Raw genomic sequence first — 25,682 nt, forward strand, 5'->3', positions numbered from 1 at the left:
TACTTAATTATTACATTATGTTCTCTGTTATGGTGACTCTTGTGTTGTACTGTTTGTGGTGATGTCAGACTATTGCCATTTTCCTAAACAAATTGTTCATTGATCGTATCAGCCATGCATTGTTTCTATTTTTAGATATAAAACCTGACCTTTTCAATGCACAATTTGAAAGCACAAAGGGAGTAACAGGAGGGGGTGGGAGGGGTGCCACAGGACAATGATGACTGTGGGCAGTGTGTTCAGCCCTCCCGGCTCAGCTGACCTGCAGACCTTTTTGTCGGCCCTCTCTCTCCTGAGTGAAGGCCACGCGAAGCATGTGCCTCATAAGCCCTGCCCTCGTCTCAGCAGAATCCTGAAGGTGAAGGAGGGAGAGACTGCTGCCTGCCCCAGCCAGCAACTATACAAGCATGGAGAGAGTGTCAGCTAGGAAGCCACAGAAATACACAGCAGAGGACAAAACTGACAGAAGTTAAAGACACGTGTTCTATTTTACAGGCTGGTAAAATCTTTCTCTTTCTTTTTTGTTCTTTTGCACATGTTCCTGAGCCTAGCCAGTGGACTTACCTGAGGGGAGGAAAAAAGAGGAAGAGAGAACAAGATGAAAGAAAAAGGAGTGAATTTCTCTGTCTTTGAGAGGTAAGTAGCCTTTCATACATGGAGCTTAACTGCTCGGGGGAACCACATGCTCTCTTGAGGCTTTTCTCAAAGCCTCTTACAGCTATTTTTGCTCTAGCACACTGCACATCAGAAAGGGACCTTTTGCTTTCTCCATATACAAAGACAGGACTTGTATTTGTTTTTTAGTTTGCTTGACTGACCCACTGGTGTGTGATGGCTGAATGAGAGTGAAAAGTACACAATTGTACAGTACAAATGAACAGTAGTGATTTTACATTGTCAACCCCCCCATCTACCCTCTAGGATTGATCTCGTATGTTACACAAAGTTGTATAGTATTTTAGAACAAGCCCAGATCATACTTTAGATAAGAAAGGTATGCATTTATAAGAAAAAAAAACTGTCTGGAGCATTTTGAAGCTGCAGTTGATTAGTTTAAAGTTTGAAATCCCTCAATGCTTTGCACTCAGCCCCAGCTCAGACAGAATAAAAGAAAGAGTGTTCCATTAGGAGATACATTGCTGCTGTGGTGTAGATTTCATATGAGGAGGCCCTCACATAGCTGGGAGATGCTGAAGTGGAGGATCAAAATGATTGCACTGCCTCCCCAGCTCTTAACACTTTAGTGGCACTTGTTCAAATGTTTATAAAAGAGCTCAGTGGCCCTGAAGTTTTAGTTTGATAAATCAGCTTATATGCGTCAGTCATCTGGTTACAAAACACTGCACAGAAATAAGTAAGTTTTAACATTTGACATATATTTTGAGGTACTACAGGAGGTCTATTTTCAGTCACTGAATGTATGTAATATCTATTATGAAAACTGTACATAATCAGCACCAATTATTTTGCTGTCACTTTTTTTTTTTACATAATTCCTTTATCCCCAAAATGACCTTGTTATTGCAGTTCAAATTTAAGGGCCTTTCTATGAAGGCCCAGAACAGAGAAACATTCATAAGATAACTGAAGTGTTTAGAACAAGCCTTACATTTTTATATCTTTCCCAGCCCAATGCCAGGTTATCCCCTTGATAACCAGCGCTAACCACTAAAACCTTCCGTTATTCTGTTCTGCTATCATTGTTATTTTAACCCATCTTAAAGTACAATAACTTGTAACTTGATTCAATAACTAACCAATTACCACCCTAAAGGTTAAGAAAATGGAGGACTCATAATACAGTTTAGGTAGTCATGCAGTGAGCCTTTGAATTATTCTTCATAAATCAATGGAAAATAGAGAATCAATAGAATATTTTTAATACAGTGCAGCATACAGAAATGGCCTGAACAAGACATACAGTCTTATGCCCAGTCTTATCCCGAGTCTTATCTCCAAACTTATTTCGAGTCTCAGTCCGAGTCTCAGCCTTGCTTGCCCTTTTTGTTTTTAGATTTAAAACAAAGTTATCAAAAAATTACTCAAATTTTAATTTATTTCATATCCCATGTATGATCTCTCTATATTTATATATATATGTATATGTCAACTGAATCTTGTATTAAATTTTTTTTAAATTATTTAGAAAGAAGCATTATACACAATTACTGTTTTTAAGTACCAATAGCATCCATTGTTAGTATTGAAACTTCTACTGTGTGGACAGCATGACACGCCATATGTCTCAGCCTGTGTCCTAGACTGCTGTCTTCCAGGCACAAACTCAGTGAAATCTCTGCTAACATAAGAAACCATATTCAGACCGTGTGCCACCTTTTCCCTATACCATCTTTGGCATTTTCGTACCTGGAAATCACATGATAAAACCTGTAACACAAATGTGTGTGCGGGCCATTTAGCAAATAGAGATATTGTTTAACTGCAATATGAAAAGTACAGTGTGCCCAAGCAGTAGGTTAAGTGTGAGAAATACTGTGCAACCTCCTGAAAGCCTCCCTCTGTCTCCAAGTCTCATCTCCTCTAATCAGTGAACCCTTATTAGGAGAGGTGCGATGATACTGAGTAAGTAGTCATAGTGCATTGTGTGAGTGTTCAGCATATGAAACACTTCATAATTACAACTTCACTATCAAAATTGCTATAGGATGCCATGTGTATTTTTTCAAATATCCTCAATGAGAATCTCTTAATAGGTTGATGTATATCACACATTACTGTAGAAACATTATGTACAGTACATATCCATACAAATTACAGGCTATATTCTTATCCAACACCTAGGATTATATTACTAAATCGTTCAGTCTTCAGGTTTCTCCTGTGAAACCCTAAGATTGCGCATTACAAAATGTCCTATTCTTTGCTAATTATTGACTGGAGGTGATTATATTGCTCCCTTAGGCTGTGTATAGGTAGGTGGAGTAGAAATTTGCAATTATGTCTTCCACTTACTCCACTAGGAGTGGTAAACAAAGAGAAGAGATTGCTTATACAAGCTCCCAACAGTCTCAGACATGTGACTGTGTACAGTCCCACTCCTGCTTGTCCCACTAATGCCTGTCATAGTTAAAGCAGAGCAACGCTTACTTTGGTTTCACCTCTAAGCCAGGGCTGTCTAGGACAGGAAGTGTTCTGTTTATCAAAGTGAATTTAAATATATACTATGCTGCTATGCAAGTAAGACCTGGAACTGCTTCCTTGCTAATCTGCTAAACCCTCAGCACATAGGTTGCAACCTCTTAACAGCCTCCATGATGCACTGCAGTGCCATATCTGTATACCTGAACTGTTCTTCTGACCCAACTACACTGCAAGCCAATTATAGGCTCTGGAAGTTTGTAATAAAGCTGTGTAGCAGAAAATCCTGATTAGCTTCACTCAGAGAAGTGAGAACACTTTTGCATTAACAACCAGGAAGTACTCTCTCTCTCTCTCTCTCTCTCTCTCTCTCTCTCTCTCTCTCTCTCTCTCTCTCTCTCTCTCTCTCTTTCACTGTTAGTGTATTAGGTGAAACCACATCTCATTGTTTTCACACTGCAAAATCTTTTTTTTTCTTCTGACAGTTCGCATGCAATAGCTACTTTGCGGTGCAATGGGATGGCTGATGCTAAGACACAGACTAGCCTATTAGCCTATTAATGTCTTCAATGAGAGAAGTAATTTGTTTCTCTTGCCAGTTCTTAGTTCTGCGGATCTGAAATGCACTGTACATGGTGAATATGATAACAATAGTCCTCTAGGGATTAGAGGTTCTGGTTGGGCGAGACCAGTGTTATTGCTGTATTGTGTTACACAGCTGTTTGGAGGTGAGAAAAAGCAGGCCAGCAATTGTGTTCAGTGCGAAAGCATGTGATGTAAACATCTCCAGTGCATTTAGAGCCAGACATTTGCTGCATATAGCATTTGATCTTCTATCTAAAATGTATTTTGTCATAGATCCTGCTCTCTTATGTAAGATGTTTAGAGAGAGGCACAACTGTTCTTGTATGGATCACTTGAAATTTGCTAGGAAATTGGCTGAATTTCATTGCAGCCATGTCTGAGCCTGTTGGAGGTTGCAGCCCTTTGTTTTAATAAGGGCTGCTGAACTAACAATCTTCTTGTCTAAATCCATTGCCAGGCTTGCATGGATTACCATGCTTTCTTGCTAGGAGTGTTAGAATAGAACATAAGCTGAGGAGATGGAGAGAGGGGGAATATAATAAAATATAATAAAAGGCATTAGGCCATTGGTATAGAATGTTTTATGGGGTCATTGTCTGTCAGATATTAATATATGACCCCCAAAGGAAAAGGTCCACATGTGTATAGTACACATATACCCACTGTCCTACTCGTTGTGTCTATTCATTGTTAGTTGTGATGTCATCTTACTAGTACAGTGTTCATTGTAGGTCATGAGCCACATGCTTGCTCTAATAATACCCTGTGCCTCTAACAAAGCCTTTTTCTTGACAGTTTAGACCCTATATCAAGCCCGTTATATATATTATATATGGCAGCATTTTATATAATTTAATCGCATCTAATTAAAGCAGAAGCTGAGTCATTTTAGGATCTGTTTCATTGAAAGGGATGCTAGGTTTGCTTATTGTTTTACCATCTGTGTGCCAAGATTAATGACATTTTATGCTGTACAAGTTTATTTTACTTATACACTTTTGTCATGTTTTGTCTGCTGAAACAACAGATTACCTTTTAGAAAACTGAAAGACAGGTTTTGTTTATTGTGCTCTTTTCCCGGTTTGTTTTATTCTCATCTGTAGATCAATGCATTTTTGTTGCTCATCTCTCTTTCTGTGGTAATACATATCATAGGCAAATAATGTCACCTACAGATAAATATACTCTTTCAATATTTCTGTTTCAGTTTTGTTCTATCTACATTGCTTTTTCCTAATCATTAATTCTGCACTTCATACAGGATTTTCTAATGGTATCTTCTAATGTCAAGAGGTAACCCAGAACCATGGTAATTTTGCAACAGGTATGCCTCCATTCTGCATTTTACATCTCTTTGTAGATTCACACTCATCTACATGGGGCAAATTGTACCATCTCTCCAACCGAACAATGATGTATGAGTCCCAGAGTGAGAGAATCAAAGAACATTGTTGTCCAGAATTTCCCTCTATATGCTAACTCCTTACTGGTGCATTACCTAATTATAACTGCTCCATTAATAACCCACCAAGTATGTTGGCAAATGTGACTCTTTTTACTGGCTGTCTCAACAGGGGGACTATGTCTGGTTAGACTTCAAGACCTGCCAGGAGTTTGACATTTCAATCGGAGCTGTGGTCAAGCTCTGTGACTCGGGCCAGATCCAGGTCTTGGATGATGAGGGTCAGGTGAGTATTTGATTGCCTCAATAGCAAACACCATGCAGAAGCCAGACCACCTTTCTTTTACCCACTTCATGTTTTTTGCATATTAAAGAAGTCGGAGATGAAGCAGTAGAACTGTGTAAACATGACTGAACTTCTTTTCTGTGCAGGAGCACTGGATCTGTCCCCAGGACGTGACCCACCTCAAGCCCATGCACCCCACATCCATTCATGGCGTAGAGGACATGATTCGCCTAGGAGACCTGAATGAGTCCGGGATCCTCAGGAACCTCTTCATCCGCTACAATGAGAGAGCAATATATGCAAGTTTCCATTTCAATTTACTGAAATATTTTGTTGTTTGAGCCCCTAATATTTGCATAACCGGAGGACAGTACAGGGGACTGAACACTGTACCAGGAAGCTTTTCCAACCAAATTAGCCTTTTGTTTTAGGGTCTCATTTATTCCTGTTCATTCTATGGTATTTTCAGAGTCCATGACATAATCAGTTTCTAAATGCTTATGAATGAGTATTTAATCAACAACATGTTGGTGAATTGGAATGCAGTTTTCTTAGTTCTCCTGCTATAAAAACCTTTTGATTACTTTATTGTTGATGATGTGCAAACACTGCAAAACCCTAGTGTTCAATTAACACCTGCAGTATGAATGACCTCATACTGTGTGTTGCTATATCAACACACTAGGTGGTAATTAAACACTATGTTTTTTTCCTATGTAGTTATATGCCACACACAGTAAAGTATGAGGCATTAAATATTCCCTCTTGAGTCCCATCAGATTTGTTCTGACCTCTTAAATGGAATAGCTTTGTTTAGTCAGTATTTCTGGGGAGTATGCTCAGATCAGATTACTTTCCAAAAATTTGACATTTTCTCTTGGCAAATCATCAAATCCCATCAGCAGTTTTTACGACTAGAATGCAGAATGAAGTGGTGTCTGTCAGAGAGAGGTTGGAGCAGGGAATCAGCTCACAATGACTGACAATATTCATCAAAGGATAAGGGATTAATGATGTGCCTTTTTTTAGTGAAGAAAAAAAAATGCTGTCTTTATTTGTGTGACGTACATTACTAAGTACGGATCACTCAGTAGAAAAATTCTTTAGGTACATTCCCCTCTCTATTTTATGTATCTAATGTGTACTATCCCAAATGATTGGGCTTTATCACTTTACTTTGTTGAATGCATTTAAATGATAAAAAATGATCAAATAAATTGCTCTTTGGACCAACACAACCATATAATAGCCATAATATCTTTAAATCAGCAGTTGTTTGATGTGCATAATTTAAATACGGCAATGCAAATTTCAGTACTAAAAGAATATGTAACGTGAACAAAAAAACCGAACCTTTCCTTCTTTCATTTACCACTTTGGCACTGCAGACGTACACAGGGTCAATCCTGGTGGCAGTGAACCCCTACCAGCTGCTGCCCATTTACACAGCAGACCATATCCGCCTGTACACTAGCAAGAAGATCGGAGAAATGCCTCCACACATCTTCAGTATTGCTGACAACTGTTACTTCAACATGCAGAGGAATAAGAAGGACCAGTGCTGCATCATCAGGTACCAGCTCTCTGGATGCATCTATAGTTACTGATTATATTCGGGTTTGACAACATTAACTACCTGCATCTCATCTTCTGTGTTCAGTCTGTGTGTTTCTGCAATGTGTAGTCCATGTGAGTTATGTGGTAACATGTGTTCCCCAGTGGTGAGTCTGGCGCAGGGAAGACAGAGAGCACCAAACTCATCCTCCAGTTCCTGACTGCAGTCAGTGGGCAGCACTCCTGGATTGAGCAGCAAGTTCTGGAGGCCAACCCTATCCTAGAAGGTCAGTGAGATCTCTCCACACCATTCATTTTAACAGTGGCTTAGAAGACTCTCTTAGCAAGTCTCTCTCTCTCTTAGTCAGTCTGCTTGCATTACTAGGTAGAAAGATCACAGCCACATGATGGAGCTTTATTCAGAGATTTGCACTAGCCTTCCAATATGCACCGATCTCTTTATAATAGACTTCATTCCTGTGGGAAGAGATTCATCTGCATTGCTGAGCAGAATTCAGTAGGCTTCATTTCCCAGAAGAATTGCCGTCTAACCTGCTGGGAGAGTTGCTTCACAAAACTATTTTTTTCATTTTTTTCAAAGCCTAATTTCCAAACTAAACTGAACTTCAGATACAGTTTTTCTTTGAACTAAACCTTATAGTCCTTATAGTCTAACTTCTTGGATTCTAGTGGGAACACATTCTTAACCATATTCAAGTAATCAATAACTCTGGGAATATGTCTTAATAATCTTCAAGCAATTAATAAATCTGTTCCCTCAAGTGATCTATTGAATGAGTTACTGAATATCAGAGTTGTTTTGTGAATACATTCAGTTATAATGAATTCACTCCTGTCCATGCAGCATTTGGAAATGCTAAGACTTTATGCAATGATAACTCCAGCCGGTTTGGGAAATATATTGATATTCACTTCAACAAGAAAGGAGCCATTGAAGGGGCAAAGATGGAACAGTACCTGCTTGAGAAGTCGAGAGTCTGCAGACAAGTAAGAGAATTAGAATCGAGACTATGGCCAATCAGGTCACATTGCATTTCTCTGCATGGTACGCAATACTTTTAACATTCCATAAATATTCATATAAATTCTGACAAGGTGTCCTGTTTATGGCAGTGTTCTGGTCTGTATCATGTTGTAAACTAGGAGATTGATTTGAAGATCAGAAAGGCTGTTTCTTTATAGGCTCCAGATGAGAGAAACTACCACATATTCTACTGCATGCTGGAGGGCATGATTGCAGACCAGAAGACAAAGCTGGAACTAGGCCTGGCCACAGACTACACATATCTGACCATGGTGAGAGACTTAATGAGCCAACATTTCAACTTTAACATATGCTTAATTACTGATATAATTCTAATGATGTAAGACATATTTGTAATAATGTTTTTCTTCTGCACTCCTGACCTCGGGTGTTCTCCAGGGGAACTGTACTGTATGCTATGGGCGGGATGATATGAAGGAATACTCTAGCATCCTATCGGCCATGAAGGTATTGATGTTTACGGACACTGAGAACTGGGAGATTTTTAAACTGCTGGCAGCCATCCTGCACATGGGCAACATGCACTTTGAACGTAAGCAATGAGGGAAAAGAAAAAAAAAATTATGCAACCATAGTGGCTATGTATAGTTGTTGTGCTATGAGTTCTGCATCATCATAATGCACTAACATATGTTATTTCTCTATTCATAGCAAGGACATTTAAAAACCTGGATGCCTGCATGGTGGTGCACTCACCGGCCCTGGCTAAAGCAGCAGCTCTGCTGGAGGTGAGGGCTGTGTGGCGATGAGGGTTTGGTGTGACTGTGTGACTGACAGAGTGTAAGAACCTGGAGATATACTACTGCGTAAGTTGCTCACTGCATCCAAGTTTGGCTGCTTCTATAGCTGTGAGTGACTCGAATATAGTTCAGTCATTTCGCATCTGCTTGTTTCTGTCAATCAGCTGGCACCAGCTTGCAGGGGGGACTTGGCTGATTCTTTTTCGTCTTTTCCCTGATTTCTTTCATTAACCTGGTGGGAGGGTGTTATCAGTGCTGTTAGAGGAGGGAAAGGAGGGGCACTGGAGATAATGGTGCCTCAGACGTTGTTATTGGTGCGCACAAGCAACATGGACACGGTCTTCTCTCTGGCTGCCTGCAGCTCTCTGCTGCTTTTTCTTAGTGCTGCACCTCTAGCTCTCAGCCAGCCTCAGAAAAGTTGTCCTCCAAAGAAAGTGCTGTGCATTGCAGAATGCAGTGGTGCATCTGCCCTCTGGTGGCAAAATGCACAATTTCATGATAACTTATGAGAATACATATCATTTGAGAAGACATATACCACCATCAGCTTAAGTTGTGTCGCTGTAAAATACTTAAATAGAGATCCAACAATGGCACTGAAAGGTACGCTGAAATGGTCAGGGAGATACATATTTCATATTTGTAAATATGCACTTTCATTTCTGTAGGTGGACCCTCACACTGTCATGACGTGTCTGACCACTCGCACCCTCATCACTCGAGGAGAGTGTGTATCTACCCCTCTCAGCATGGATCAGGGGCTGGATGTACGGGATGCTTTTGTGAAGGTGTGAGAGTTTTATACTGCTGTTAACAATATTTAACACTAAACTCATTTTGTCCTTTAGGCAAAATGCTGGTTCCACATACTGTGCTCAGTTTTTGCTTATTTGTTAATAATGAGGACTCTAATGAAATCAGGAATTATAAATGCATGTTACATGATAGCTAATGATATTCTTTTCAGGGAATATATGGAAGGATGTTTGTGTGGATAGTGGACAAAATCAATGCTGCCATCTGCAGGGTCCCATCCATTGAAAATAAAGTTAATTGCAGATCCATAGGTCTGTTAGACATCTTTGGATTTGAGAATTTTACCATAAACAGGTTTGTAATTCTGCCTGAGACTATATATACATAAATTTCATTCATTTATATTTGCATATTCAGAGTTTTTAGCTATGTGATTGATGTTTGAGACTTTATTACTGTCTTCCTCTTTTGCCCAGTTTTGAACAGCTGTGCATCAACTTTGCTAATGAGAACCTGCAGCAGTTCTTCGTACAACATGTCTTCAAGCTGGAGCAGCAGGAGTACAACCTGGAGAACATCAACTGGCAGCACATCACGTTCACTGACAACCAGGATGCCCTGGACATGATCGCCAACAAGCCCATGAACATTATCTCCCTCATTGATGAAGAGAGCAAGTTCCCGAAGGTAACTACACCAGGGATATGGAGCTGAGGGCTGTGTTGCAGGTTAAGGATATGAGTGATGAGCACCTTAAAAGATTTATATGTCTATAGCTAACCTAGAGTTTGTTGTATTTAATCCCAGTTACATGACTCACTCATTGTGACTCAGATGGCTTGCATGGATATATGATTGAATTATGATGAATGAAACCACCTAGCTATTATAAAATGTATGGTCACTGTCAGATGCAATACTTGTTATTTCACTTTTGGAAAAGGGACTATCTAGACTGCCTGGAAGTATGTGAACACCTGCTTTGTATGTAGGGAACTGATGCTACCATGCTGAACAAACTAAACTCTCAGCACAAATTCAACATCAACTACATCCCCCCTAAGCACAGTCATGAGACTCAGTTTGGCATTCAGCACTTTGCTGGCATGGTTCACTACCAAACCAAAGGTATCTTATATAGGAGCACTAATCTGTCTTTTCTGTATTTTAGTAGATTTCCCAAAAATCATAAATACAATTCCTTTTACAACAGACAGGGATTTCACCCCAAATTCTCATTATTGTGTACAATTGAGATAAAACTATTTTTTTCCTTAGTTTGTTCAGTTTATAAATAATTTGCTTCCATTTGTCTTTGTAACAGGATTTCTAGAGAAGAACAGAGACAGCCTCAATAGTGACATCATCCAGTTGGTGCACTCCTCCAGAAATAAGTTCATCAAACTGATCTTTCAAGCTGATGTTGCTATGGTGACACTCTTCTATAATAATAAATCCATATTTATTCTTAATCTATGTGCCCCCATATATTCCACTGAAGAGACATGTCACTCAGATTTAAAGAGCATGTACCACTGTTGGACATGTATGTTTGTGTTGTCCTTAAGAAGATTTACTGCAAATCAATTTTGTGATGTGATCACAAGATTTTGGTCATTTTCACTTTCATTTTCATTTTCACTTTGTCTCAATATGATATTAAACTTTGTTTTCTTTGTGTTAATGGCCACAGGCCCTATGGCTAACACATCTTCCTTTCTCATCCCATGTGATAATGCCAGCCTAATCTCTCTTGGCTGAGATTTTCTCTATTCTGTCTTAGTTTACACCAGTCAGTTTTCTCTGTTCTCTGTCTTCTCTCTTTCTCTCTCTCTTTCTCTGTGGCGATTTGCAGGCCACCACATCCGCTTACAAGGTAATTTGTCTTCATTGTCTGTCCCACTAACTCTCCCGTACTCAGTGTTCACAACCAGTGTCTCTGCCCCATTAACCAGTGTGCTCTCAGCAGTCTCTCCCAAAATGCATTCCTGTGGTTATTTTCTCAGTGGAAACCATCTCTGGTAGAGTAGTAAGTTTCAGCACATAGTAATTTAATAGATCTAACAGTGACATTATATGGGGTAATGAGTTCTGGGAAAATGCTAGCCATCAAAGAAAGAAAAAAGAAAAATCAAGAGAAAGATGCTTGTTTCTGGTGAAGTTAGGCTTTTCTCATTGGGGTTCTGCTGTAATTTGAGGTTCTCTGTGAGAGAGAATGTTGACTTCTGTATGAAGTTCCTGGCTCCTCTGAAGGCTGCGGAGGGAAAAAGTTTTTGGCTTTTTTCTTTTTCTTTCTTTCTTTCTTTTTTTTTTTTTTTTAACTCTCCACCAACATATTTTCTCATTATTAAGATGCAAAGCTCAGTGTGTGTGAGTGTGAGAGGTAGACAGCAGAGAACCTCTTTTGGACCAATGAAAATGTATAAAAAAGACAGGAACTTAAATAAGAGGGGGAGAAAGCATGAAAGGACAAGATATGTCAGAAGGTGTGTAGAACGATGGAAGGACTGGAGGACAAATTGTTGAGGTGAAAATATAAATCCTTCATCTTATTTTGAACATATATGCTATGTCTATTTGTGACTCATATATGTTTGCGTGTGTATGGTAATATGTATATTCATTAGTGACATTTCTCTTGTGAATTTGACACTCATGTTTGAGGGGTGTGTGTGTGTGTGTGTTTGTGTGTGTGTGTGTGTTTGGCTAGGGTGTTGAGACTAGGAAGCGCTCTCTGACCCTGAGCAGTCAGTTTAAGCGTTCTCTGGAGCTGCTCATGAGAACTTTGGGTTCATGTCAGCCATTTTTTGTGCGCTGCATCAAACCCAATGAGTTCAAGAAGCCAATGGTGAGTCTGAGTGCAGGCACCTGTGCCTTTCCTTCTCTTTGGCTGGCTGTGCATGTTTTCAGAGACCGCGGTGTTAAGTCCCTGATTTCTTTCTTCCTCCTGAAGCTGTTTGACAGAGGGCTATGTCTTCGGCAGTTGCAGTATTCTGGAATGATGGAGACCATTCGGATCCGCAGAGCTGGGTATCCTATACGCTACACGTTTGCAGAATTTGTGGACCGTTACAGGGTTCTTATGCCTGGAGTTAAACCAGCCTCTTTACAGGTGGGTCAATAACATAGCAGGAGTAACTTGCACAAGCTGTGCTTCAAAAGCTGTTGCTCAAAACGTAGTTAACATCCCTGCAAGCATAAAGCATAAAGATATTATGCCTTATGTTTGTATGCCATAATGTGTGAAACATTTAAAGTCTATAAGTATTGTCTCAGCTATATTATATGACAAATCCTAAGCATTTTATAGAAGAATCTGCGTGGGGCATGCCAAAGCATAGCAATGTCAGTCCTGGGCCAAAATAATGACTGGCAGATGGGAAAGACGAAGATATTTCTCAAGGTTGGATTTTCCTAACAAATTTAATTGTTTTTCATGCATTAATACATAAGGATTTGTACAGTCATTCCCATCTGGACACTGAAAAGCTTCTTAAAACATTGCTAAGATTGATAAAGCTAGTAGAAAGTCATTGAGGGAGTGAAACAAGAGTGTAACTCTTTCATTGGCCTCTTTGTACTGTAGGATTACCATGACATGCAGCTGGAGATTGAGAGAGACAAGACCATCACAAACAAGGTCATTCTCATTCAGAAAACAGTGCGTGGAAAGAAAATCAGGTAATAGTTAGAGGGACTGGGGATGATGGATGGTGGAGGCATGTACAACACATTTGAAACTGGCTGGTCATTTTTACCTCTAGGGCCAACTTCTTGAAGGTTAGGAGGTCAGCTATTCTGATCCAGACGCAGTGGAGAGCCTATATCTGTAGAAAGAACTACAGAGTGGTATATTTTTTGCCATTAAATTACATTTGCTTTTTGCAGTTGTTTGCATATAAACAACTGCAGCTAAGCGCATGCCTCTTTTTCAGATGTGTGCAGGTTTCTTGCGACTGCAGGCCGTGTTCCGGTCCCACAAGCATTGCTTGGCATACCGGGAGACCAGGGCACGCATCATTCTACTGCAAGGCCAATGCCGTGGCCTCCTGGTGAGGCGGACATTCTTGAATCGCTTAAATGGCATTATCATGATCCAGGCCCATGTCCGTGGGTTGATGGCACGCAGACTCTGCAGGCGTCTCAGACTGGAGGTACAGTTCCAGTCCAGTCCTCTGCAGCAGGATTATTAACCAAAATCAAAATAAAGCTACTTAAAATGTGCATATTGCTAGACATAAAATAAAACTTCAAAATGAAAACTAACTGAAATAATATGTAGTAGTTTTTGGGTTTACTGAACACCTAATGTTCTTGCTTAGTATAAAATTTGGGTACCGTTCCCCTGCTTGCTTTGTTTCTCTCATTCTGCTTGTGAATCATGTGACTGCATGTGAATCTGCGTGCGTGTGTGTATTTGTGCAGAGGGAGCGCCGACTAGAGGCTGAGCAGCAGTGGCTTGCCGAGGAGGAGCGGCTCAGGAGCCAGATGACAGCGCACAGGGCTCGGGCTGAGGCAGAGCGCATGCACCAGGAGCGACTGGCACAACTGGGCCGTGAGTGGGAGGAGAGAGAGCAAGCTGAGCGCACAGAGGCTCGCAGAAAGAAGGAGCTTCTCGAGCAGTTGGAGCTGGCAAAACGGGAGCCTGTTAACCATTCGGACATGGTGGACAAGATGTTTGGATTTCTGGGCAATCCCCGCTCCCTCCCTAACTTAGAGGGCGAGGCACCCACAGGATTTGAGGTTGAGAACGGGACGCAGTTTAATAGATACTTTATACCTTGTGCTGTTGCTGTCTGTGTTTAAGCTATTTTGCTGTGATCTAAAATATATACAGTAAAACAGCAACTATTTAATATTTGTTTGTGTGAAACAGGATCTAGAAAATATTCCCAGTGAGCTTGAAGATGACTCCATCAATGAGGCTCTTCCTCTTCCTGATGAGGAACAAGAGGATCTGTCTGAGTACAAATTTGCAAAGTTTGCTGCCACCTACTTCCAGGGAAACACAACACACACACATGTGCGTCGAACACTGAAACAACCATTGCTTTTCCATGAGGACGAAGATGTCCAGCTGGTGAGAATCTAAAAACTTCCATAACTCCCAGATTTGTAACCTTTTATTTTGTGAAGACACTTAGGTGTGTGACTTATAAAATGTTAAGTTTCTTTCATAATCCAAAAAGTTAGCTTTGACCCAATATATTGAAATATTAGCAACTTGTTGTATATCATGTGTGGTGATTTGCTTGTGTAGGCTGCTCTGGCTGTGTGGGTTACTATACTGAGGTTTATGGGAGACCTACCAGAGCCTAAATATCAGATAAGCATCAGTGATGGGAGTGAGAAGATCCCAGTCATGACCAAGATCTATGAGACACTGGGCAAGAGGACCTACAAGACAGAGCTGCAGGCCCTGCAGGGCAAGGATGAGGTGATGACAGGGCAGACTAAGGAGAATGCATTTGCAAAAGAAGTGGGGTCGATTCCTGCTAAAAGTATTTAATGGGAACTGGGTGCAATTACTTGAATACACCACAAGCCACCATTTAATTTTCCACAGTGGCTGAAAATTGCTTATTTGTTCATTTTTTAGAGTTCCATTCCCGACAGCCAAAAGAGAAACACCATTAGACACAAAATGGTGTCTCTCACACTGAAAAAGAAATCAAAAATCACAGAGGAGGTGAGAACACTCTGTCTAACTTATAGAGCAGTTCCAGGAAATTACTTCATTTTTGAGAAGCTTAAAATTTCTCTAAGAGCTGATTTTACTGGCAAGCACAGAAGCAACCAATAGCCAAGTTTGTTGTTTGCTTCTTTGTTAGGTGACCAAGCGGCTGGCCGATGGTGACTACAGTCTACAGGGGAACAGTATGTTGGAGGATCGGCCTACTTCCAACCTGGATAAACTTCACTTCATCATTGGCAATGGGATTTTACGCACTGCTCTGAGGTCATTGAATAGATTGATCAGTTGTTTTTAGAGATTCTAGAGGTTAGTTCAAAATGTGTGGCTTCTACCGTGTCTCAACCAAAACATTGCAATCTCAATGTTCATATGTTGAACAGAGATGAGATCTACTGTCAGATTTGTAAGCAGCTCAACCAGAATCCGTCCAAGAGTAGCCAAGCTCGTGGCTGGATTCTGCTGTCACTCTGTGTGGGCTGCTTTGCACCATCTGAGAAATTTGCCAAAGTGAGAAACCTTACTTTTTAGACATATTGAACTAAAACAAAATCCTTAAAGCCCCCAGATATGATGACATCTTGTACAGATATGACTCAGTCATCTCAATTACTCTCCTTTCTTGTTTTTTTTCTCAGTATCTGCGGACATTTATTAATTCTGGGCCTCCTGGCTATGCCACTTACTGTGAAGAAAGACTGAGACGCACATTTGTGAACAAGACCAGAACTCAACCTCCCTCATGGCTCGAGCTGCAGGTGTTGCCACTGTTAAGCCCATAATAACCCTCCATGTAGACATCACGCAGGTCTGTTAAACAATTCATTGAAAGATGAATTTAGCTGGATCTTTCTGTCTTCCTTCAGGCCACTAAATCCAAGAAGCCCATCATGTTGCCAGTGACCTTTATGGATGGCACTACGAAGACCCTGCTGGCAGACTCAGCCACCACAGCTAAAGAACTGTGTAATGCTCTGGCAGATAAAATCGGTCTACAGGACCGTTTTGGCTTCTCTCTGTACATCGCTCTATTCGATAAGGCATGTTCTTCCCAATATTAAGGACATCATCTTCCCAGTTAAGATGTCCTTAATATTATGATAACAATTCTATAACATCTACATATTTTAATTATTATGTAAGATGTGTATGTACGAAATGGTAACCTTTCACATAAATGCAAAGTAAGCCAAGGTTACAACATAAACTACCCCTCAGGTATCATCCCTGGGCAGTGGGAACGATCATGTGATGGATGCAGTGTCTCAGTGTGAGAAGTATGCCAAAGAGCAGGGGGCTCAGGAACGTAACGCCCCCTGGAGGCTGTTTTTCAGGAAAGAGCTCTTCACACCCTGGCACAACCCTGCTGATGACAGCGTGGCCACTAACCTCATCTATCAGCAGATTGTCCGTGGGGTCAAGTTTGGAGAGTATTGCTGTGATAGGGTATGAATCTTCGTTTGAGTAAATTGAATTTTGAATGTTATATTTATTGATATATGAAGTCATTATGAATGTCCCTATGTCATAATGATACACGACTGTGTGTGTGTGTGTGTGTGTGTGTGTGCGCGCGTGTGCGTGTGTGCGCGCATGTGCGTGTGCATATGTGTATGTGTGATAATATCAGGAAGAGGACCTGGCCGAGCTGGCCTCTCAGCAGTATTATGTGGAATATGGGCCGATTATTGTACAGGACCGCCTTCTCAACCTCATCCACTCCTACATCCCAGAGCAGGACATCAGCTCCACCAGAACCATTGACAAGTGGGCCAAGGTCATCTTAGCAACTCACAAAAAGGTATCCCTTAATCAGAACTTATATATGGAAGAGGACAATAAATCACTATTGGGGTAGAGTACATTGTATCCCTTGACTCAGACAATGTCAGAAATGTTTTTATTTGGAACTGAAGTAATTTACCTGCCTTTTAAGCCTTTGCTTATAGGATTAGAGTAATTGTTCACATTTCCCTGTCTTAGAAGTCAGCAATCATGTAATGTTCTTGACAATTCTGTGATCTACAAGTATCACTGTGTTCTCAAGGGCACCTGTGCCATTATGTTTGTGCTGTACCTATTTTGCTGCTCACTGCTATTAAAGTCTTAAATGACCATGACGTCCTGTCTAATGTTTGTGCCAAGGGCAGCCTTCTCATCAAGATTTGTCCCCTCACACTGTCCATGGTGTAATAGGCTGCAGTCAGAACAAAAAGTCTCTGTCATCATGTTGTGGTCTCAGGCTCTCTATCTTTAGGCTCATTTTCTATATCATGGCATTGCCTAGACTTGCTGCAGCCCTAAACATGATTTTTAAACACAGATCATTTTAATCAGACATGACAATGCAAATAACTTATGTTTAAAATTGCATAACAAATCTGCTGTAATATGACCAGGCTGATCTTGTTTTACCAAAAGACAGGAGTATTTAACAGAATGAATATGCACCTCTGCTAAGCAGCAGGTATGATTTCATTGCTATCATTCAAGAAGTATTGGATGCTATAGCACCATTAAACTGGTGGTATACCACTATACTTAACTCCATAGTAAAACTGAAGATTATCCAGAAAATAACCCCCCCCCCCAAAAAAAAACAAAACAAAAAAAACCCAAAAAAACCACACACACACACAGGGATTCGCATTCAGTCTCACATATACACACAGACTCGGAAGTTAAGAAACAAACATTTTAGGCATTAAGTAAGCCTAAAAACTGCTTCCTTCCATCTCAGTTAGTTTTATGTCTAGAAATATACCGATTTTCAGTAGGTTTATTTTTATTTTAGTTAGTAATTCTAATAATAATAATAATTGTGGGCTGGAAGTGTACCTTCAGTCTGAGACGCATGCAAAGTATTGTGATGATTACACACACACACACACACACACACACACACACACACACACAGAGTAGAACAGGAATGAAACTGGAAAGAAAGAGCATGGTGAAGTCTGACTGATGATCACTGGGGCAACATTAATTTTGTGTTTCTGCCATCAAGGATGAAGGCAGAATTACTTACCCTTTTGCTTCCCACAGGCTATAGAGACAGACATGAATATTAATGTTACTGGATATTTATATTATAGATTGTTTAATAGCATGTTATTTCATAAGCTTATTATAATTCACACATATGAACTGGTCTTTTTAGTTTCAAGAAATAAGACACTCATGCTATTGACTCTAACACATATAGGGAATCTACACCCAGAAGAGGTTTGATCAAGAAAGAGTGAAAGGGGATGTGGTGGAATTTGCTCGTTTCAAGTGGCCTTTGCTTTTCTCACGCTTCTTTGAGGCCTTTAAATTCTCAGGTATAGCTACTGTAGCAACTCCCATGTTACTGAATACTGTACTTCTTGCTAAACTCTTCTTAGGCTTTTCCTTATGGTTACAGTCCATGTTGTACATACATAGGGCCCAGTCTGCCGAAGAACGATGTGATCGTGGCAGTGAACTGGACTGGAGTTTACATTATGGATGAACAAGAGCAGGTCCTTCTAGAACTCACTTTTCCTGAGATAACTGCAGTGTCCTGCAGAAGGTCCAGTAATCCAATAAATCTTTTCTCATGACACAAGATATTAGAGTACTAATAACTGAACCATTGTTTAACCAATATATTTTAGAAAAAATCTCTACATACTCTAAATACTCTACAAATTTTACTCAGTAAATGCTTTCAGGCCAGTTTATAAGACAAATATTGCACATTTAAGATCTTTAGAAAAATCTCTAGTATTGCAACTTTTTGTGTATCCATGAAATTGACACTTATAGTTTACTTTCTTGACTTTGACTACTTATATGTATGAGTATGAGGTGAATGAAGACAATTATTTGTTTGTTCCTGCCCACAGAGGTTGCAAGCTCCAGGGCCAGAGTTTTACCCTAGCCACCATTAAAGGAGATGAATACACTTTTACCTCCAACAATGCCAAGGACATTCATGACCTGGCCATCATCTTCTTGGATGGCCTGCGCATGAGATCTAAGTTTGTGGTGGCTCTTGTGGACAGCCTTAACCCTGGTGAGTTGTAGGGGAACACAATATGCTTTACTGAAAACCTGGAGCATATGAGTATGAGTATGTTCAGCCCACCTACAAGATATCCAGAAGAAACCAATGCTTTCTTTTATTTCTTTTTCCTGGGCAAGACCCTTCTGTCTTTTAATGGTTTTGATGTTTTGTCTGGGTGTTTCTGCAGCTGGACATGGCTCATTTTTAAATTTCTCAAAGGGAGATCTAATCCTGCTGGATGAACACACAGGAGAACATGTAATGAACTCTGGCTGGGCCTGTGGAGTCAATGACAGAACCAAGAAGAGAGGAGACTTTCCTGCAGACAGCGTCTACGTGCTGCCCACGGTCACCAGACCACAGTATGATATTGTGGTGAGGCTACTCTTTTGTGTGAGAAATTATTCTTCTACATTTAAATTAAAAGAAAATGATTAAGGTACACTCAAGCCCCAGTGATGTTACATTTCTGCATGTTAATGAGGACAATTAGAAACTCTTAACCCTACTGTTTACCTTAACTTCAGGCCCTGGTAACTGCATCAACAGGCCAGCATAAGGACTCTGTAAGTTTGTTACAGCAGAACCTGACAGAGACTGAAGAGAAAGTAAAGCCTTACACCCTGGAGGAGTTCTCTTATGGTCACTTTAGGTATGTAAACTGTCCTAAATCTTCCACTCTTTCATGATCACTTCCTTCTTCAGTATTCAATCTAGCATATTTACTGTGTTAGCATTCACTGATAGTATGATGGTTGAGGGTAATGGTTATGTCCTGACATGTTTCTCCACATTTCTAATTACCATGAAGGTACCTTTCTGTCACTCTTTTGTTCTTTGTACCCTCTCTGGGTCCAGACCTCATCCTAAGAGTACTCTGAGTCGGGTGATGATTACTAAAGGCAGGGGGAAGGACAAGCTGTGGTGCTGCACCAGAGAGCCTCTCAAACAGCCACTGCTGAAGAAGCTCCTTAACCATGAGGAGCTCTCCCAGAATGCCTGCTCTTCGTTCACAGATATCCTTCACATACTGACCTAGTGTTCTTTACTGTGTTTTTGCATTGGCTGTTGCTGTTTATACCTATGTATTTGATACTTGACTTATCTTCTGCACCCATCATGAAGTACATGGGAGACTACCCATCTAAGAGAGCACGCAGCGTTAATGAACTCACCGATCGGATCTTCGAGGGAGCTCTGAAATCTGAGCCACTGAAGGATGAGATCTTCTGCCAGATCATGAAACAGCTCACTGAGAACCATGTGAAGTAAGTCACTTCTTTTAGTACATTTTCTTATTATTAAACATTGTACCTGCACCTCTATTATGAATCATTATTGTGAAGAAAACATTCACACCTCTTCCCTGATCACTAGCTTATGTAGTATTTGGCTGACCCCATGTGTTATACACATGCAGGTGCAGTGAGGAGAAGGGCTGGGAGCTACTGTGGCTTTGCACTGGCCTTTTTCCACCAAGTAACAACCTCCTGCCTCACGTGCAGAAGTTTCTGCAGTCCAGGAAACACCACCCACTGGCCCCGGACTGCATGCAGAGGCTGCAGAAAGCCTTGCGGTAACACGTTCAATTACGTGCTTGACCATAGATTGTGATAACTCACAACATAGTGAATGTAAAATATGTTCTCTTTGGATCTGTCAGAAATGGTTCAAGGAAGTACCCTCCTCACCTGGTGGAAGTAGAAGCTATCCAGCACAATACCACGCAGATCTTTCACAAAGTATACTTCCCTGATGACACAGATGAGGTGGGGCTCCATCAGTCTGTGGTACTACCATGGTCTTCACAGCATTTACTTCAGCACCCTTTACATTACTCTTCTTGCCCAATTATAAAGTGGCTTATGTTTTGGAATTTATCTACTGCCATTTTGTATGATTAATTTCTATTGGCTCTTCTGTGACCCTAGCTAGAGTAATGGCTCCTTGATGCCTGTGAAGACCTGAGATTGTTAATGCATCAGCTGGCAGGAGCAGTGCTCTATTTGGCTCAAAGATTCTCAATTTAACTCATTTCAGCAGACGAATTAAAGAGTAGTGTGATTCACGAAGGGTAGTGGAAAATAATAAATAAAGTAATGGAAAAATAAATAAAGAAATAAAGGGTAGTGGTGAATGGAGAAATAAATACATAATGAAGACTGAGAGAGAGGTAATGATTGAAGCCAAATATGAAAAGGGATAGTTGTACAGAACTGTATAATATCTATAATGTATTCCTTTCTTCTGGTTGTTTAATCTATCATAGGCTATCTATCTATGACATACTTTATAAAGCACTAAGTAAGCTTCCATGCCTTGATTAGCCATTTTCTCATTTTGAGGAAACTGAGAATAGTCAGCTAAAACACTTTTGTCCAAACCCACAGTACAATATGGTTAAAAACCTGAGATAGACCTCCAGATATATTTCCTCTGACAGCTGTCTGATAACATGCCCATCTAAAGTACATCTTTTTCCAGGCTTTTGAAGTGGAGTCAAGCACAAAGGCCAAAGACTTCTGTCTGAACATCTCTGGCAGAATGCTGCTCAAATCACCTGAGGGCTTCAGCTTGTTTGTCAAGATTTCTGACAAGGTAGAGCAATCCTCCAATTAAACAGCAATTTCTATGGCAGGGATATCAACAGAACTGCCAAAAAGTTCTCTGTTCATGACTTCCTCTTGGCGTAAGTGAACCTCTGGGACTAGTAGAGATGGATGATTTTAATTTGATAAACATTATTGATGGATTTTCAATAATATTGCATGGAACAGACAGAGATTCATAATTTAATAGTCTTATGTTTACTTTTTGAACTACATTTGATGAGAGCGTGACCTATAACTAATTTTATGTGGTAGTTTGCATGTCTAATTTGTCTTTCAATGTTTACATTGGACCTGTACTGTATGTTTTAGTTAGTCTACAACACTTGGGTTTTCTCAGGTCATCAGTGTGCCAGATGGAGATTTCTTTTTTGACTTTGTTAGACATCTTACTGACTGGATCAAAAAAGCCAGACCTCTAATGGATGGTAATGACATTTACATGTACTTATTTATTTGCTACAATCCATATTTTATCAGACACCTTTTTGGTAAAGGAAGGTATAAATAGTAAATATATTGTGTTCTAGGCATACTTCCTTCACTGACATATCATGTGTACTTCATGAAAAAACTGTGGACCAGTACTGTACCAGGCCAAGACCCAATGGCAGACTCCATCTTTCACTACTACCAGGTGGAAAAAAATCAGAATTTTTGTTTATACTCATATATAATATCTGTTTAAACCTTGTTTAATTTATGTACTTTGTGTCTGTAAACTTCACTAAAATAAAATTTAATATAATTCTCCTGGTTCAGGAGCTTCCCAAATACATTCATGGTTACCACCTGTGTAGTCGTGAGGAGGTCTTTCAGCTGGCCGCTCTCATATACCGGATTATGTTTGAAGAGGACAAATTACAGTTCATCACCATCCCCAAGCTGCTAAAAGAGCTTGTCCCTCAAGATATGCTTGGACAGCTTTCAGCTGATGACTGGAAACGAGTAAGGGATACAGAGGGTTGCACACACTGTCAACTCACTGCACTGTAAATATGACCAATGCAGAATGCTCACAGCTCATTCAGAAGAAGAGAGCAGTAGTTGAGAATTGTGCCATGATTGTGTCTTTTCTTGGCAGTCCATCATGGTACATTTCAACAGACATGCAGGGAAAACCCGGGAGGATGCCAAACTCATGTTCCTGAAAATCATTTACAAGTGGCCCACTTTTGGATCAGCCTTTTTTGAAGTCAAAGTTGGTTATACAGTAAAATGTTTAACTACATAAATATTTTTAGACTTTCAAGTAGGATTGTATATGTTTTTTAAAAGATGTATAGATTTTTTAAAATGTCATTGGTACTGTTCCAGTGAGACATTTGTTACTTGTTCTTCTTCATAGCAAGTCACAGATCCCAATTTCCCAGAGATACTGCTGATAGCTATCAACAAACATGGGGTTAGTCTTATCGACCCTAGAACAAAGGTAGGATTGTGTTTATTCAAGGGTTCTGGGATATGTGTTCCTGCCATTTCTTCTAATCACCTCTGCTCTCTGCAGGATATCTTGATAACACACCCCTTCACCAAAATCTCTAACTGGAGTAGTGGGAACACCTATTTCCACATTACAATTGGTAATCTGGTGAGAGGTAGCAAGCTGCTCTGTGAAACATTGCTGGTGAGTCACAAAGGCACCAGAGTCACAGTCCTGTACAGAGTGCACTGGACTATGAGACATGCTGAAAGCATACCTGGAAACCAGTTACACCACAATCATTACAGCAATTCAAAATGTGAGAAACAAATATATGTGTATGTTTTTTGGTTGATAACAGGGCTACAAAATGGATGACCTCCTGACCTCTTACATCAGTCAGATGTTAACTACCATGATGAAACAACGCAGTTCTCATGGAAACAGAAAATAATGCAGAGCATGTCATTTAAGACTTTTTAAATTTTTTTATTATGCACTGCCTTACAAGGACAAACACATTCTGACCAGTGAACAAATTAAGCCTCATGTCTTCAATCTATTATACTGAAAACGTTTATTTATGTGAAATAATGGAACTAGTTTAAAACATTATAGTTATAGTTCATAGTTATTCAAGCATTCTCCCAACTGCAGATAGCCTACTATTTGCATTTTAAGAAAGCTCAGTAATATTAAGTTATAATACAATGATCAAACCATTAAAATGCGCTGCGTAACTGGTTGACATTTTTAAATGACATAGGTGTAATCTGTTAAATGTACTAACTTGATTGTAAATATTCCCAGCATGATTTTAAATGTATAGTTAACTGAGAGTTCTGACCCTATTTTGGCCCTGATTTAGTCTAATCAGTGTCTTTGCAGCACTATCTAATGCATCAGTATAGCCAAATTTGGATTTTTTCGCAATCTGACCTGATTGCGGCCCACAAGGATTCAGTGCATTGTGTAACTGCATACGTCAAATGTTGCACTTGATTCTTGTTTCAACTGCACTCTTGAAATCCAAAAAGGGTACTGGACTATCACTAACCCTAGATTTACAGTATATGCTACATGATGAATGCATATTTGTAGAAAAGGTAATTGCAAGAAAGGGTCAAATCTTTTCCCCAAGGAAACGTTTGATCAAAATTTACATAGCTGAAATATATTTTTGTTTAGATAGAGCAAGAAGTGTGTAAAATTACTACAATCAAGCCACTGCAGTACGGAATCTTTAGACTTTGTTCACTTTATTTATTGCATACACTGTAAGAACATGTGATTAATGATATTAACTTGTACTGTGTAATCTTGCTATTTAAAAAAAAATGAAGCTTGCTGTTGTTTGTAAAGAGATCTATAAAATGTTTGAGAAATCATCCTGTAGGATTAAGACTCTGCACATTAGACTCTGCAGTGGGCTTGTATGAGACAGTAGAAGACTGCACTACTACACTGTAAGCATGCATTGAATTAGGCATGTAACACACTGCATGTAACACACTGCAAAGGATTTTTGTGTGTAGGGGGAAAACACAATATTCTTTAGCTCCTGCTACTGGAAAAGAACATGACTGGACTATGATTGGTACACTATTAGGTTATGTATTGGACTGATAAAATATAAAAAGAGAGGTGTTGAGGTGGATGTTCTGTAAAATCCAATTCGTGCATTACACCGTTACATAATGAAGGACCAATATGAATAAAGAATATTAATAACCAGCATTTAAATACTATACACAAAATTTTAATTTACAGTCTATGCAAAATTTTAATTCTCTACCTAACTTTCTTGTCAATATGAAACGTCTTCTGTTGGCAACAGATGAAACTATTTTGATGCACTTTGTGAGTATGAGAAGAAGCCAGCACACCTGGTACCCCCAGGTATGAAATATTAATAACATGCACATGTGAAACAAGAGCTAGGATATGGCATAAAGTAGCTTCATTAGAAGCTATTTGTGTTTAAAATAGTAAAGTGAGAATTGATAAGTGTTCCGTATGGTTTAAAAGAGGTAGAAAGAGTCTGCATCATAGCACCACTGTTGTGAATGACCTTCAGGTCCAGGACCCCAGCAGGTCATGAAAAGAACATTAATTCAACATTCAGACTTGCCTCTCACTCAGTCCTGCCTTCCTGTGGTGTCTGGGAGTGAAAGGCAGAAAGCCAAAAAATGTGAGAGACTTGCTGGATGGACAACACTGACTATTACATTACCATAAAAGCAGGCCCAGTGATGTTTTTGAGGCTGTTAACATCAATAGAGTTGACAGAGTGGATACCCATGCACCAGGTCAAACTACAGAAAGTGTACATTAATTACATATACATTGCAGCTGATGTTCACAGCAAAGAACTTACTGAAATCATACACAGAGACAACTATTCAAATAAAACTACTTTTGAGAAAAGTACATTGAA

At 39.8% G+C, this 25,682-nt stretch overlaps 1 protein-coding gene across 12 annotated transcripts; it reads left to right on the forward strand.

Moving 5' to 3' along the window:
- Positions 1-284: 284 nt before the first annotated feature.
- Positions 285-24,633, forward strand: myo7ab (myosin VIIAb). 12 transcript variants are annotated; one of them, XM_081719285.1, is made up of 49 exons: positions 285-636; positions 4,946-5,008; positions 5,259-5,372; positions 5,519-5,671; positions 6,761-6,945; positions 7,092-7,213; positions 7,792-7,934; positions 8,130-8,243; positions 8,371-8,524; positions 8,644-8,720; positions 9,401-9,520; positions 9,700-9,842; positions 9,965-10,175; positions 10,481-10,616; positions 10,813-10,919; positions 11,344-11,364; positions 12,199-12,336; positions 12,442-12,600; positions 12,799-12,891; positions 13,075-13,169; positions 13,253-13,268; positions 13,424-13,642; positions 13,914-14,231; positions 14,365-14,568; positions 14,749-14,925; positions 15,088-15,177; positions 15,320-15,447; positions 15,564-15,690; positions 15,819-15,938; positions 16,047-16,220; positions 16,399-16,626; positions 16,811-16,981; positions 18,389-18,506; positions 18,610-18,736; positions 19,053-19,222; positions 19,401-19,606; positions 19,741-19,865; positions 20,072-20,229; positions 20,328-20,481; positions 20,634-20,789; positions 20,877-20,982; positions 21,698-21,811; positions 22,163-22,250; positions 22,353-22,459; positions 22,585-22,770; positions 22,907-23,035; positions 23,171-23,254; positions 23,330-23,449; positions 23,607-24,633. In XM_081719285.1, exons 2-49 carry the CDS (start codon positions 4,991-4,993, stop codon positions 23,697-23,699), a joined length of 6,516 nt encoding a protein of 2,171 aa, XP_081575411.1. In that variant the 5' UTR covers positions 285-636; positions 4,946-4,990; the 3' UTR covers positions 23,700-24,633. The 12 variants fall into 12 exon arrangements, with proteins under 12 accessions (XP_081575411.1, XP_081575409.1, XP_081575412.1 ...); XM_081719283.1 differs by having other exon boundaries at positions 12,472-12,600; positions 13,253-13,337; XM_081719278.1 differs by having other exon boundaries at positions 286-636; positions 13,253-13,337.
- The last annotated feature ends 1,049 nt before the right edge of the window (positions 24,634-25,682 follow it).

This window comes from Electrophorus electricus, chromosome 8 (assembly GCF_041902795.1).
Source record: "Electrophorus electricus isolate QZ-2024a chromosome 8, ASM4190279v1, whole genome shotgun sequence".
In the NCBI taxonomy this organism is placed as follows: Eukaryota; Metazoa; Chordata; class Actinopteri; order Gymnotiformes; family Gymnotidae; genus Electrophorus; species Electrophorus electricus.

What these genes read in the sequence shown, in the direction of transcription:
- myo7ab (XM_081719278.1), top strand. An exon ending in GACCAGTGCTGCATCATCAG is followed by an intron (nt 6,946 to 7,091) that starts GTACCAGCTCTC and finishes TGTGTTCCCCAG; the next exon opens with TGGTGAGTCTGGCGCAGGGA. An exon ending in AGACGAAGATATTTCTCAAG is followed by an intron (nt 12,892 to 13,074) that starts GTTGGATTTTCC and finishes TTTGTACTGTAG; the next exon opens with GATTACCATGACATGCAGCT.